Source organism: Cololabis saira, chromosome 16 (assembly GCF_033807715.1).
Source record: "Cololabis saira isolate AMF1-May2022 chromosome 16, fColSai1.1, whole genome shotgun sequence".
Taxonomy (NCBI): domain Eukaryota; kingdom Metazoa; phylum Chordata; class Actinopteri; order Beloniformes; family Belonidae; genus Cololabis; species Cololabis saira.
Window position 1 is genome coordinate 3,562,595 of NC_084602.1, and position 14,578 is coordinate 3,577,172.

At 43.3% G+C, this 14,578-nt stretch overlaps 1 protein-coding gene across 1 annotated transcript in view; it reads left to right on the forward strand.

Annotated features, from left to right (window-relative positions):
• syne2b (spectrin repeat containing, nuclear envelope 2b) overlaps positions 1-14,578 on the forward strand; it is a 258,903-nt gene that overhangs the window by 7,116 nt on the left and 237,209 nt on the right. Inside the window, exon 2 of the mRNA XM_061744277.1 lies at positions 11,160-11,221. Within this exon, the coding sequence (XP_061600261.1) occupies positions 11,160-11,221 (62 nt within the window). The remainder of the gene's footprint in view (positions 1-11,159; positions 11,222-14,578) is intronic.

Below are 14,578 nucleotides of genomic sequence, written 5' to 3' on the forward strand. Positions count from 1 at the left end.
CCTTTCCCCCCAAGTGGTCCTTGTCTCTTGCCAGGCCGTCATTGTAAATAATGTTCTTAATGACCTGCTGGTTTGGCCCCTTATGAGCCTGGTCCTGCTCAAGGTTTCTTCCCTCCTAAAGGGGAGTTTTTCCTTGCCACTGTTTGGCTTAAGGCTTTTCTCCCACTATGGGAGTTTTTACCTGCCATTGTTTATATAATATTTGCTCGGGGGTTTATATTTATGTTTATGTTTATGTTCATGTTCTGGATCTCTGGAAAGCGTCTAGAGACAACATCTGTTGTATTAGACGCTATATAAATTAAGGATGTTAATAATTAATCGATTTTCGATTAATTGCCGTTATGAAATTACCCGATTTAAAATTAACGATTACAATTAATCTATTTATTTATTTATTTATTTTTTTCGTTTAATTTCACCAGCTGGTATTACGCCCGGACCACATTTAATGCGACACAACACGCTGCCGCCGCGGCGCGCACAGAAGAAAGAGACGGCGGATATGTTTGGTTTTAGTAATATCATGCTCAGGCAATGAGTCTGCAATGGCCCAGACGGGAGACACATGTAGCTCAGTGCTTAACTTTTATTTTTAATCCACTCTATATTCTTCTGGTTGTGCTCCGATATGTTCCCCTAAAGCCTGAATTATGGTTCCACCTTAAATCGACGCAGAGCCGCCGCCGTAGCCTACGGCGTAGGCTCTGCGTTGTTGTAACGCGGAACCATAAATCAGCCTTCACCCGGTACATACATAGGTTCCTCTAAACATCTGTCCCCGCTACAGTTTTAACTAAAAGAAAATGTGCTCCAATACAGCAGGTCTCATAATTTTATTTTGAACACTGCCAAAACTCTAACTTAAAACGTAACTAGAACTTAAAATTAGCTTGACACAAATGACACTATTATGGCTGCTGCTACTACTAATAGCCTTGAAGTGCACTTTATATTATATTCCTTGTGGTACAAAAATGTCTTTTTGGTACTTTTGTATCAAATAAATATTTGATTAAGGAATACATTAAAATGTCCTTTGTATTTTATATAAGCAAAAAAAATTATGTTTGTATCTCAGATGGGGAAAAACGCCGCTTATCAACTAATCGATGATCGATCGATAAGGTTATCAACTATCAATTAATGAAATAATCGATAATTTGCATCCCTAATATAAATAAAATTGAATTGAATTGAATTGGTTAAATAAAGGCCAATGACTGAATGAATATCAAATAAAGCGGTAGAATTGAGAGATAATTTGTTCTCTTTATCATATAATGTCCACAAAGTGTAATGCAATTCATGTCATGGGTAGTGTATTTTGAAGGATCAAATACTCCCATATTATCCATTTTTAATCAATATTTCAGGGGTAGAATAACTTGATAGTCCAGTAACATCCATCAAATAATGCTGCCGTTACTTAATGCATTCAGGTAAGATACTAATCACCTCACTGCCACTGCAGGATGAATGTCAGCATGCTTACATCCCCAATTTATCCATTTTAAATCAATATTTCAGGGGTAGCATAATTGACAGTCCAGTAACATCCTACCACCAAGTCCAGCTCTGGTTTTTGCGTCCTGCTCAGCAGCGTTTTTGGTTTTTGTTGTTGGTTAATAAATCACCTTTTGGAACGCCTGCCTCCGTCCTGCATCCGTCCTGCGTCCGTCCTGCGTCTGTCCTGCGTCTGTCCTGCGTCTGTCCTGCGTCTGTCCTGCGTCTGTCCTGCATCTGTCCTGCGTCTGTCCTGCGTCTGTCCTGCGTCTGTCCTGCGTCCGTCCTGCGTCCGTCCTGCATCCGTCCTGCATCCGTCCTGCGTCTGTCCTGCGTCTGTCCTGCGTCTGTCCTGCGTCCGTCCTGCGTCTGTCCTGCGTCTGTCCTGCGTCTGTCCTGCATCCGTCCTGCATCAGTCCTGCGTCAGTCCTGCGTCTGTCCTGCGTCTGTCCTGCGTCTGTCCTGCATCTGTCCTGCATCCGTCCTGCATCCGTCCTGCATCCGTCCTGCGTCTGTCCTGCGTCTGTCCTGCATCTGTCCTGCATCCGTCCTGCATCCGTCCTGCATCCGTCCTGCGTCTGTCCTGCGTCTGTCCTGCGTCTGTCCTGCATCTGTCCTGCATCCGTCCTGCATCCGTCCTGCGTCTGTCCTGCGTCTGTCCTGCGTCTGTCCTGCATCTGTCCTGCGTCTGTCCTGCGTCTGTCCTGCATCTGTCCTGCATCTGTCCTGCATCCGTCCTGCATCCGTCCTGCATCTGTCCTGCGTCTGTCCTGCATCTGTCCTGCATCTGTCCTGCGTCTGTCCTGCGTCTGTCCTGCATCTGTCCTGCATCTGTCCTGCGTCTGTCCTGCGTCTGTCCTGCATCTGTCTTGCGTCTGTCCTGCGTCTGTCCTGCATCTGTCCTGCGTAGGGGTGGGTATTGGGAAGGACCTCACGATACGATACGCATCACGATACTTGAGCCACGATACGATACACATTGCGATATCCCGATTATTATATTCTACATAGTTCACCGAAAAATTTAAAAATGCATTACACATCTTAAAATCCAAGTTGTATAAATGTACATCAGATGATAGTGATGGATCTTAAAATCAGAGTTGCACGTTCATCAGATTATAGTGACAATTCATGGGACAAACTGAGTCAAAACAATGTTTTATTATAACTATACAAGCTAAGGTTACAACATATTTGTATATGTTTTTCATATTATTTACATCATATGAAATTAACATTAAATTTAGTATGAGGTTGCTTTAATTATGTGGCAAATGATAATAAACACAAGAAAGATGGGTACTAAAACCAAGGACAGGCACAGTGATCAGTCAGTATAGATATAAATCCATAAATAAATAAACCTCTGTCCATTATTTTTCATTTTTTAAGGACAGGCAATTGTGTTATATAAAAAATAAATTATAAAATGAAATAAAACGTGAAATAAAACCTGAGCTTATTGCAGGGCCCTCCCAGGGTTGGTAGAGAGTGGCAATGCCCAGGATTGTCACTTAGGTAGGAGCACTGGGTGATATAATGGGAAAAAAATCAGGGATACAAAATATTAAAAAAAATAAATAAATAAATAAATAAATAAATAAATAAATAAATAAATAAATGAAAAAAAAAAGAAAAATCGGTATTCAAATTTTGAATATCGATATTGAATCAGCTGGAAAAGTATCGCGATATATTGCCATATCGATATTTTTGCCCACCCCTAGTCCTGCGTCTGTCCTGCGTCTGTCCTGCGTCTGTCCTGCATCTGTCCTGCGTCTGTCCTGCGTCTGTCCTGCATCAGTCCTGCGTCTGTCCTGCGTCTGTCCTGCATCTGTCCTGCATCTGTCCTGCGTCTGTCCTGCATCTGTCCTGCATCTGTCCTGCATCTGTCCTGCATCTGTCCTGCATCAGTCCTGCATCAGTCCTGCATCAGTCCTGCATCAGTCCTGCATCTGGGTCCAACTCCAACCGCACGCGTGACAGGTTTACATCATTTCACAATGAAAAACTGTAAGAAAGTTGCTGACTTCCTCGGCTGCTTTCTGACGCTACTAAAACAACGGTGCAACAGTGTCGTTACCAAAGCAGGTACGACGTGATGACATGAAGATTAGGGGAAGATTAGGGTAAAGCACAGAAACTGGCCCTGGGGAAGCTGGTGATTTTATCCTTTATGTTCAAACGAGGCTGTATCGTTTTTTAAACATACGCTGCATGCGAAATGCCATACTAAACAGTATGTACTCAAAAACTATACTTAAGTTCGGCACAGTTTTGAGTAAATATCAGTGGTGTGCATTAATTGGGACGTACTACTCAGAAGCCCCTTTCACACAGCCAGTTCGAGGCGGGAACGTTGCGCCTTTAAGCCGCCTCGCTGTTCTGTGTGAAAGTCACGGAGGCGGAATGGGGGGGCCAAGTGGCCCCACCAATAAGCCGGCAGCGGAGGTAGTCACAGAGCCGAAACGGGGTCTGTGTGAATGACACAGCCGGCATGCCGGCATGCCACTAGACGCTGACGCTGTCGTCACGCCTCTGATTGCGGAACGCCGGCATGCTGTGTGAATTTACAGACGGGAGCGGCGTTATGCCGGCGTTGTATGGTTCTGTGTGAACCAACAAAGGCGGCGTATTGGCAGGACTTCTTTACACCAATATTGCGGAATCTCTGTGTGAAAGGGGCTATAGACACACGGCACTTCCTGCCGTTGGGAGGGGGCAGCAGTAGCAGCACCGCTCCGCTCTTTGCCGTTTATTCTGGCCCAAACAAGATGACATTTCTCCTGCGCTGTGGTTTTATTCTTACCTCTTCAACTTCTAACGAGAAACAGAAGAAGGCTTAACAGACTTTGTTGGTTGATAAGTATCTAACTTAGCATTGTGGGAAGTTTCTACTTAGCCAGTGTCTGTCAGGGTTTGACACTTCCCCCCAGTTTGAGTTTCAGTTCTGTCCCTCCTGTTTCCCATCTGCCCTGATTGTGTCTGCACCTGTGTCTCGTCGTGTCTCATTATCCCCTGTGTATATCTGGTCTTGTCATTCCTTCGTGCCCTGTCGGTCCGTACTGTTTGCTCCCTCCATGTCTCCTCGTCGTTTTTGGATTCCAGTTTTTGTTCTGCTTTTGATCCTGCCCAGCAGCGTTTTTGGTTTTGTTTTTGCTCAATAAATCCTGTTTTGTTGCGAACTCCTGCCTCCTGCTCTCCTGCGTTTGGGTCCTCAACAACCACACCTTGTGACAGAACGGACCGACCATTATGGACCCAGCAGGAGAGACTCTGGATCTGTGGGAATTTTTTTACCCCAACAGAGTGGAGTTCTTCCACCGCTTGGTGAAGAGGACAGGGGCCTGTTGCCAGCCCCAGCCTGCTCTCGTCGGGGTCCTGGATGCACCTCACTTTGTTCCCGATGTGGTCTCGGACGCACCCCATCCTCTTTCTCCCTTCTGGGGAACACGCCTGGCTCGAGGGGGCCCAGGTGTCTTCGACCCCAGGGGAGGCGGCGTCGGCACCCGCTCCAGTCTGTTCCTGCTCCGGCGTTGGTCCTGGACGCATCGTCCCCTGTTCCTGCTCCAGCGGCGGTCCTGGACGCCTCAGCCTCAGCTCCAGCTCCAGCTCCGTTCCTGTTCCGGTGATGGACCCGGGTTCCCCCTCAGCCAGCGCCGAGGACCCGGGTTCCCCCTCAGCCAGCGCAGAGGACCCGGGTTCCCCACCGCCAGCTCCGAGGACCCGGGTTCCCCCTCAGCCAGCGCCGAGGACCCGGGTTCCCCATCAGCCAGCTCCGAGGACCCGGGTTCCCCATCAGCCAGCTCCGAGGACCCGGGTTCCCCATCAGCCAGCTCCGAGGACCCTGTCTGTCCCGAAGCCGGCTCCCCGCATCCTGTCTGCCCCTGTTCCTGAGGCGGTCCTGGATGGATCTGCCCAGCCCCGAGAACGGCCCTCTGGCCGGTGTGCCTGGTCCCAAGTCTGGTTCCGGGATTGGCCCCCCAAGATGACTCTCCGGTTGGCCCGGCCCCGTCGGCGTCCTCCGGAACTCTCTCGCCGGTCTGCCCGGCCTCGAGGACGGCCCCCGGAATGCTCTCGCTGGTCTGCTCGGCCTCGAGGACGGCCCCCGGAACTTTGGCCGTGTGTGGCTTGGGCCCTCCTCCAGGCCCCCTCCGCCCGCCCTGGGTGACTGTTGGGACATCTGGGATCTGTCCTTTGAGGGGGGGGGGGGGTATTTGTAGACCGTAGAAAGTACCGGGATAGCCAGATTTACAAGAAGGTGGGCAAAAAGTTGCGCGAAGCAGCATTTGTTTTGAATTTGGATACAGGAAGAAGAAGCAGAAATGACGGGAATTGCGTCATCACGTTCTCCGTGCGTCGCTGGTTTGATCCAGATATCCTGAATGATTAATTACCATGTAAACGGAATATTCCGATTGTTTCAGTAACCGGAATATTAGCAATAACCCGAATTTTGACTGCATGTAAACGTAGTCAATGATAATAGCAATCAGCTCAGATTCTCATTTCATTACTAACTATATTATAAGTTATATCATTACCACAAGGTAAGGTAAATGGGGATGATTAGAAACAGGTACATGAATACTGGCAGCTCATGGTGCCAGCCTGCTGCTCCAGTCTTTCATTTCAACATTTTCCACTAAGCTTTTCTAGACTCTGCCTGGTCTCAGCCTCAGGTTCTTATATGGCATCTGCCCCTGCACCGGGGGCTCCAGGGTAGAACGGGTGCTTTGACACACTTTTCTCCCCCCGTTGGGATGCTGCGCTGCTTAAAGGATCCCTGCCTGTATTTCTTGTACTCTCCAGCATTCGTTGTGATACTTTGATTTGATTTGATTTGATGTTTATTTGGTCACATTATATAGGCCCTCCAGAAAAACGCGATTACGCGATCGCATAATTCATTGCATAATCAGCCAAATGGCGCAGATTACGCGGGGATACATTTATTCCTGAAAGGGCGCATATTTCCCGCGATGATCGCATATGTCCGCGCTGAATATGCAAATTATGCGGGGCTCTCTTGATTTCACCGCATCATTGCCGCACATTTTCGCATAAAGTTTGGAAAAGGGGGGAAGTGTTGTGAGTGACATGTCGGGACGCCCGGTCGCGACGTGCGGGACCCGCCCGGGGACCTCCGCACCCCTCGCAGAAACCGCCACCTCCCCAAACAGCAGCTCTCACCCGCGGGGGTGAGAGGAAAAAGGGAGTGCCGTCTCCGTCCAGCCCCCCGCTTGTGCGGGTGGCTCGGCTGCCGGTGGACTCTGGATCCGTGCTGGCCGCGTACCACTGCGCCCGCACGCTCCCATCCACTTGGGGATCTTGGCGGCGGACGCGTGGGGTGACGGAGCTCTGGCTCGTCCCCTCGCCGCGCCGGGTGCGCCCGGCAATCACCCGAGCACTGAGCGGGCTGGGGGGAGAGAGACGGCCGGCCCCCGGGCTGCGACCGCCCCTCTCCTCTCCTCTCCACCTGCGCTCTCCTTTTTTTTTTCCGCCTACGACCTCAGATCAGACGAGACAGCCCGCTGAATTTAAGAGGGAAGAGCTCAGCGCCGAATCCGTAACTTCCTGCATATTTTGCATATTTTGCAACTTTCCGCATATTCCACGACTTCCCGCATATTCCGCAATTTCACCGCATAAAAGCACATAAAAAACCTGCATATTTAATCGCATAATCAATTACTTTAGCCCGCAAAATCAAGGATTTTAGCCCGCAGAATCAATGATTTTTGCCCGCGTTTTTCTGGAGGGTCTAATTATAGAAGTCAGTAGTCAATACAATGTTTTTTGCATGTAGATCAAGCAAGGGCCAAAAGGTGTAGACTGAAGCCAGAGCTTATTTTGTCTACCCTTTTAACACAATGTAATCACTATAGTGCAAGATTTGAAAAAAAAAACAAAATAACTACATGAGAAAAGAAAATATATATATATATATATATATATATATATATATATATATATATATATATATATATATATATATATATATGAGAGAAAGAAAGAAACAAAGTAAATAAATAAGAAATAATAAATAAATGTTGCTCAAACTGGCCTATCTGGACTTAACAGCATCAAGATGTTTACACACATGCATACATTCACCCACACACACCAAACCCACCTATATATACATTGCTGTGCATACATATATATATATATATATGCACTTATTTATACCTGTATACACATACATATGTACATACATATACACTCATCTACACATACATAAGCATTCATATACATACATCCATATACATGCACCCTTCCATAGACATAATACACACATAATTCTGTCCATAATTTTGCAATAAATCTACATAATGTGGCTATGCCAATGATTTATAATTATTTATGATCTTGTCTTTATACATATTTTTGAAATATTTTAGTATATTACACAGTTTAATTTCACTATCAAGCTTGTTCCACAGATTGACTCCTTTTACTGAGATGCTTCTCTGTTTCACGGTCGTTCTTGTCTTGGTTTTCATAAAAATACATATTCCTCTCAGTTTATAATGACTGACTCTGCGTTGGAAGAGCTTCTGAACAGTCAGGGAGCGTGTTACTATTTATTTTAAACATAAACTGAGCGGTTTTAAAACCCACCAGGTCATGAAATTTAAGAGTACCGTATTTTCGCGACCATTCGGCGCACCGTGTGGAAAGGCGCACCCTCATTTTTGTGTGTCATTTTTAGATTTAAAACATACATATGGCGCACCGACCCAAAAGGCGCAGTCTACAGAGCAGAGCTGCACACACCCGTGCCGCAAAACACGCCGGCCGGAAAACACACCCACCCGCTGCAGAACGCACACACATGCAGAACGCACACACAAGCACACAAGCGCTTATTTAAAAAATAGAGCGGGAGCAAAACCTCTGTTTCTGCATTAAAGAGCTCCGCTAATTCAGCTGCGCCAGTCCGAATTTCCTCGGTGTCAGACACTTTCTGCACAACAGTAAATAAACTTTTCATACCCCGTTGTGCGGATCCTCCACCGCGCAGAGCCCGTCTCTCCCCAGCGGGGTGGAGCAGCGCGCGTCACAGCGGCTTTAACCGGGAATGTGACCTGTTCGGACCGGCTGGGACCGAAGCCACCCACCTGTATGGGAGCAGGGGCTCCCGGGGAAAGACCAGCGGCATTTCGGCCGGATCTGGTGCGCCCAGGCCCGGCAAACCCGCGGCGGGAGCCTGGCGGCTCCTGAGCGTCCCGGGTCCCGGGTCCCGCGTCCCGGGTCCCGGGTCCCGCGTCCGGGGTCCCGGGTCCCGCTCCGCGCTGGACCCGCTCCGCGCTGGACCGGGTCCGCTCCCCGCTCCGCTCCCTCGCGCTGGACCCGCTCACACACGCGCTGTTGGGGAGCCGGTACCGGGGTTTGTATCCGACAGGAGCTCCAGTCCGAATTTCCAGACCTGTCTCAGCCACCTGATCATCATCATCCCTTCATCCAGCCCCCCCTTTCCATTCGTCCTTATAATGACTCCGGCTGGAAACGTCTTATGCAAAGTTTTTCTTTTAAAAATCCCCATAGGTTTCTGTCCATCAGCTGCGCCCGGCCAGCACCACATAAACCAGTAAGTGTGTGTCGCGCCGCGAATACACACCCGCGCATGTCGGGATCCGGTACCGGGTTTGTAACCGACAGATTTGGCTGCAAATTTCGGAGGGTGAAGCTGATCAGACCTGAGACAGACCCCAGAAATCTCTGCTCTTAAAGCGGCCGGGAACCAGGTCGATCGGACCGCTTTGGGAACCAGGAAGTCGGCTGCAGCAGCGCGCATCACGCGGCTTTAACCGGGGAAAGTGGACGGTTCCGACATGCACAACACACGCGCGCTGCAGAACAAGTGTGCTTATTTAAATAGAGCGGGAGCAAAACTTAGTTTGATTGTATTTTATTTCACTTTACACATCAAGCAAATCCTTAAAAGTTTTCATCTTCTGTTTCGCATTAAACAGCTCAGTGGATGGTCTCATTCAGCTTCACCCGCCCCCTTCTCCCTTTACCGTTCTCATGGCCGGCCTTACATTACCGTAATTCAGGTAATAGACACGGCGCACCGTTTCTTAAGGCGCCCGGCACATTTAAAAAAAAAAAAAAAAAAAAAAGTTGCGCCTTATGGTCGCGAAAATACGGTATGTGAGTTTATGAATAGATTGTTGGTTGATGAACAATAATCTGCATTATTTATGATCCTGATAGCCCTTTTCTGTAAAATAAAAACTGGATTTGTTATTGATTTATATGCGTGTCCCCAGACCTCCACACAGTAGTTAATGTATGGGACTAGGAAACAGCTGTATAGCAGGTGGAATTAATTTTGGTTGAGGATGTCCTTTATTTTATACAATATTCCTATGGCTTTGGATCATTTTGATTTAACATGGTTTACATGTGGCTTCCAGCATAGTTCATAATCGATAATAACACCTAAGAATTTATTCTCATATGCTCTTTCTAATTTGATATTATTAATCTTAATTTGTGGCTGGTCATTAGGTTTACGGTATCCAAATAATATGATTTTAGTTTTATTTATGTTTAAAGATAATTTATTAATGTCAAACCATCGTTTTAACCTAGTTAATTCCTCTTGAACTTAATTCCTCGTAACCGATGCGTAACCGTGACAATGAACGTCGTCCCTGTGTGGGTGCAGCCGGCTTAGCTTTCAGGGTCAAATGTAAAGGTGATCAAGTCACATTTTTTTCTTCTCAGTCATGGAAATGTCAAGTTCACTGGAGCGTAAAATGGAAGTCCCTGGAGCCTTAATGAAGACGGATTATGACTTCCTGGCGTTGAGGTCCAAGTGGCAAACTTTTTGATTGAAGTAGTGTTGTTTTGTATTCGGGCCATATTATGGGTAGGACATTTGTGTCTTTATCATTTAATCAAAAAAAAGTTGTTTAAAAAAAATAAAAATATTTTCAATAAAAAAAAATCTCTTCAATAAAAAAAAACTTTTTCAATCAAAGAAAAAAAGTGTTTGAAGGCAAAAAAAATATTTGAGACCCAAAAAATTGCATTTGAACAATTTTTTGGATTGAAAATGTTTTCATTGATTGAAGGTACATTTTTTTTTATTGAAAATATATTTTTTGATTGAAGCAATCTTTTTTTTGATTGAATAATTAAGAAACAAATCCATCTCCATACCTCCACCTCCTGCTAGTGTTTCTGCTCCCCATCTTGTTGATGTGTTGGCCACTTTTTAGTCACTTATTAGCCACTTATTAGTCACTTATTAGTCACTTTTCAGTCAACTAGAGGGTGTGTGTCCATCTCTGGCACCCAGGACTGAGCATTTTCTATTGCTCATAATAGGGATAAATTATGCATGACGAAGAAAACAGGGTTAATTTGGTTCTCCGTAGATTTCCACCCCGCCCCCTCTCTCTGCTACACTGTTGGACAAATAACTTTTTAAATTTTATTCTTAATTTTTACCTCAACAGCTTGATTTCCCTTCTGTGATAAATGAAGTGTTATTCAAGTCAGTTTAATCTAATTTAACTGAACTCAGTTCCATTCCTCGTTTGTTTGTCTGGTGTCATGACCAGAATGTTAATGATTTAACTTCAGTTAACTTTATAACTGTGTTAACTGTTTTGTGTTTTGTTCTTTGACAGTGGAACAAGAACAAATTCAGAAAAGGACTTTCACCAACTGGGTCAACGCTCAGCTGACGAAGGTGAGAACCATTTTTGCTTTAAATAAAACAATATTGACTCGATTTATGGATTATTATTAGGCTTCATTTTAGATTGGCTGTTTTTGTGGTGTAGAACCTGAGAAGAAGAAATTCATCAGCAAATATTAAACTTTGGTTATAAAAAAACCAATAAAAAACAACCATTTACATAGTACCTTAAATATTTTAGGGGAAAATACTGGCTATTCTATACAGGTATAGCATAGATATAGATATAGATATAGATATAGATATAGATATAGATATACAGGACTGTCTCAGAAAATTAGAATATTGTGATTTACTTTATTGATCTCCCAGAGGAGAAATTCAATCGTGCAGCAGCCAAAACACACACGCTCAACGGTTTATACAAAAAATTTAAATAGAAATAACCAATAAATAGCTAAATAATTAAAAAAAAAGAGCAATATAAAATGTAGAAAAATGAGCAATGTACAAGAGAAAAAATAGTAAACACAAAAAAACGGATAATATTTACATGTGCAAAAATATGTGAGGTATTTAGCGGGCAAAGGTTATTGCACTTTTTTTTTGCAAGCCTTTTATTATTTTAATATTGCTGATCATGGCTTACAGCTTAAGAAAACTCAAATATCCTATCTAAAAAAAAAAATACAAATATTCTGGGAATCTTAATCTTAAACTGTAAGCCATAATCAGCAATATTAAAATAATAAAAGGCTTGCAATATTTCAGTTGATTTGTAATAAATCCAGAATGTATGACATTTTTGTTTTTTTTTAAATTGCATTACAGAAAATAAAGAAACTTTATGACAATATTCTAATTTTCCGAGACAGTCCTGTAGATATAGATATAGATATAGTAGAATAGTGAATCCTACATGGTTCATTTCCTGAGTTAAGGCCGTAGTAAAAGTATGATAACATAATGACTAGCCTCTTCCATATGCTCATATTCCTGCGATGATCCAAATCACTCAATGTGACGATCCTGGCAGGAAATAGTCCGTTGAAATAAATGTATATCACCATTTGGTGAATGCCAAGGGTTGGCCACCTCATGTGACATGTTTCTGTGGAAGCTGACAAGAAAACGTGACCAATATCTTATTCAGATTAAATGTTAATATCAACATATTACCAGAGCTGGGTAGAGTAGCCAAAAATTGTACTCATGTAAAAGTACTGTTACTTCAGAATAATATGACTCAAGTAGAAGTAAAAAGTAGTCATCCAAATAATTATTTTTTTTTTTTTTTACCTTGTCTGCACACATATTATTGATTGATACCATGACGGTAGAAACCAAAAGTGTATATATGTGCATTATTACTATATTTAATATATATACATATATATACGCACACAAATGCGTACACATACATAAATATACACATACAAACCCAGTGTTTTTTTTTTTTTTTTTTTTTTTTTTTTTGGGGGGGGGTGACGACATCCACTGCCAATCCAGGAAGCAGGAACACACGGAGACACACGTCAAGCACTGGAAATCTGCAACAAAAAAAAAACCACAAACAAAGCACGAAACCGGCACGGAGCCAACCAAAACAATAACAGCCATCGACCTAAATCTTGAGATCTGATCGCAGTCTGAGCTAAGCTATCGCTACCGCTACCTAAACCCAAAAACTAGAGAGCCAAATAATTACTTAAGTAAAAGTAAAAAAGTACATGGTGAAAAAACTACTCAAGTACTGAGTAACTGTTGAGTAACGTCTGATTTATTTTTTTAACACAACCATTCAAACACAAAAGTACAAAATAATCATCGTCAGGCAAATTAGATCAATAAAATTATAAAATTTATTAAAATAAATAAAAAATAAAAAATAGGTTAAATTAAAATAATCTTAAAGTAAATTCAAGTACTTTAATAAATAATAAAATAAATACAATAATAACAGAATAAAAAATAAATTAAGTACAAGTAGCACAAAATTTCCAGCCAACTTTTCTTTTTTAACCAGGCAGAACTAGAACAAACATGAACTCATAGAAACTCTGTGTGTGTTTGAGTCTGTGTAAATGTGACAAAACATGCAAAAACAAACATTTTTCCCAAAGAATCACTCAGTGATGTCATGAGATTGACGCGTACGTGGATAAAAGGGATAAAAGAAAAGTAACAGCTCAACGTAGCCTAATGTAGCGGAGTAAGAGTAACAGTTTCTTCTTCACAAATCTACTCAAGTAAAAGTACAAAGTATAGTGATTCAAAACTACTCCTAAAAGAACAACATTTCCCAAAACTTACTCAAGTAAATGTAATGGAGTAAATGCAACTCGTTACTACCCAACTCTGCATATTACAAATGCGAAAACACTGCATTAGTCTGACGCTTTTTAAGGCAAGGCAAGGCAAGGCAAATTTATTTATATAGCACAATTCAACACAAGGTAATTCAAAGTGCTTTACATTGACATTAAAAGCGGCAAGACATAATAACAAATAGGTAAGAATAAGAAAAGAAGTAAAATAATAAAAAGCACAAGCTGTTAAAAAAAGTAAGGGCAGTAGAGTACAGCAGGTTTAATTTAAGAGTACACTTCAGTAAACAGTAATGTTTTTAACCCTGATTTAAAGGATCTACAGTTGGAGCAGACCTCAGGTCTACAGGAAGTTTGTTCCACCGGTGAGGAGCAGAATAACTGAACGCTGCAGAAACCTTGCTGGGTTCTGGTTCTGGAACCACAACAAACCAGATCCAGATGAACCTCAGGGGTCTGGGAGCTTCATAGGAACTAACAGATCCAGATGAACCTCAGGGGTCTGGGAGCTTCATAGGAACTAACAGATCCAGCATGGATTCTGGTCCAAGACCATTCAGGTCTTTGTAGACCAGCAGTAAGATTTTAAACTCTATTCTTTGACTCACTGGAAGCCAGTGTAGAGATTTCATGACCGGTGTAATGTGGTCCAGTTTCCTGGTGTTTGTAAGGACTCTCCAGCGTTCTGGATCAGCTGCAGCTGCCTGATAGATTTCTTGTTAAGGCCTGTAAAGATGCCATTGCAATAATCCAACCTACTGAAAATGAATGCATGAATAAGTTTTTCCATGTCTTGTTTAGACAGAATACCCTTAATTCTAGCAATGTTTTTAGGTGGTAATAGGCAGATTTAGTGATAAACTTTAGATGGCTGTTGAAGTTCAGGTCTGAGTCAATAATTACACCAAGATTTCTGGCTTGATTCGTAGCTGTCAATGACATGGAGCCAAGGTGAGCGCTGATCTTTTCCCTTTCATTTTTAGGGCCAAAAATGATCACCTCTGTCTTTTCTGCATTTAGCTGGAGAAAATTCTGGCACATCCACTCATTGATTTGGTGAATACAGTTACTCAATGAGATC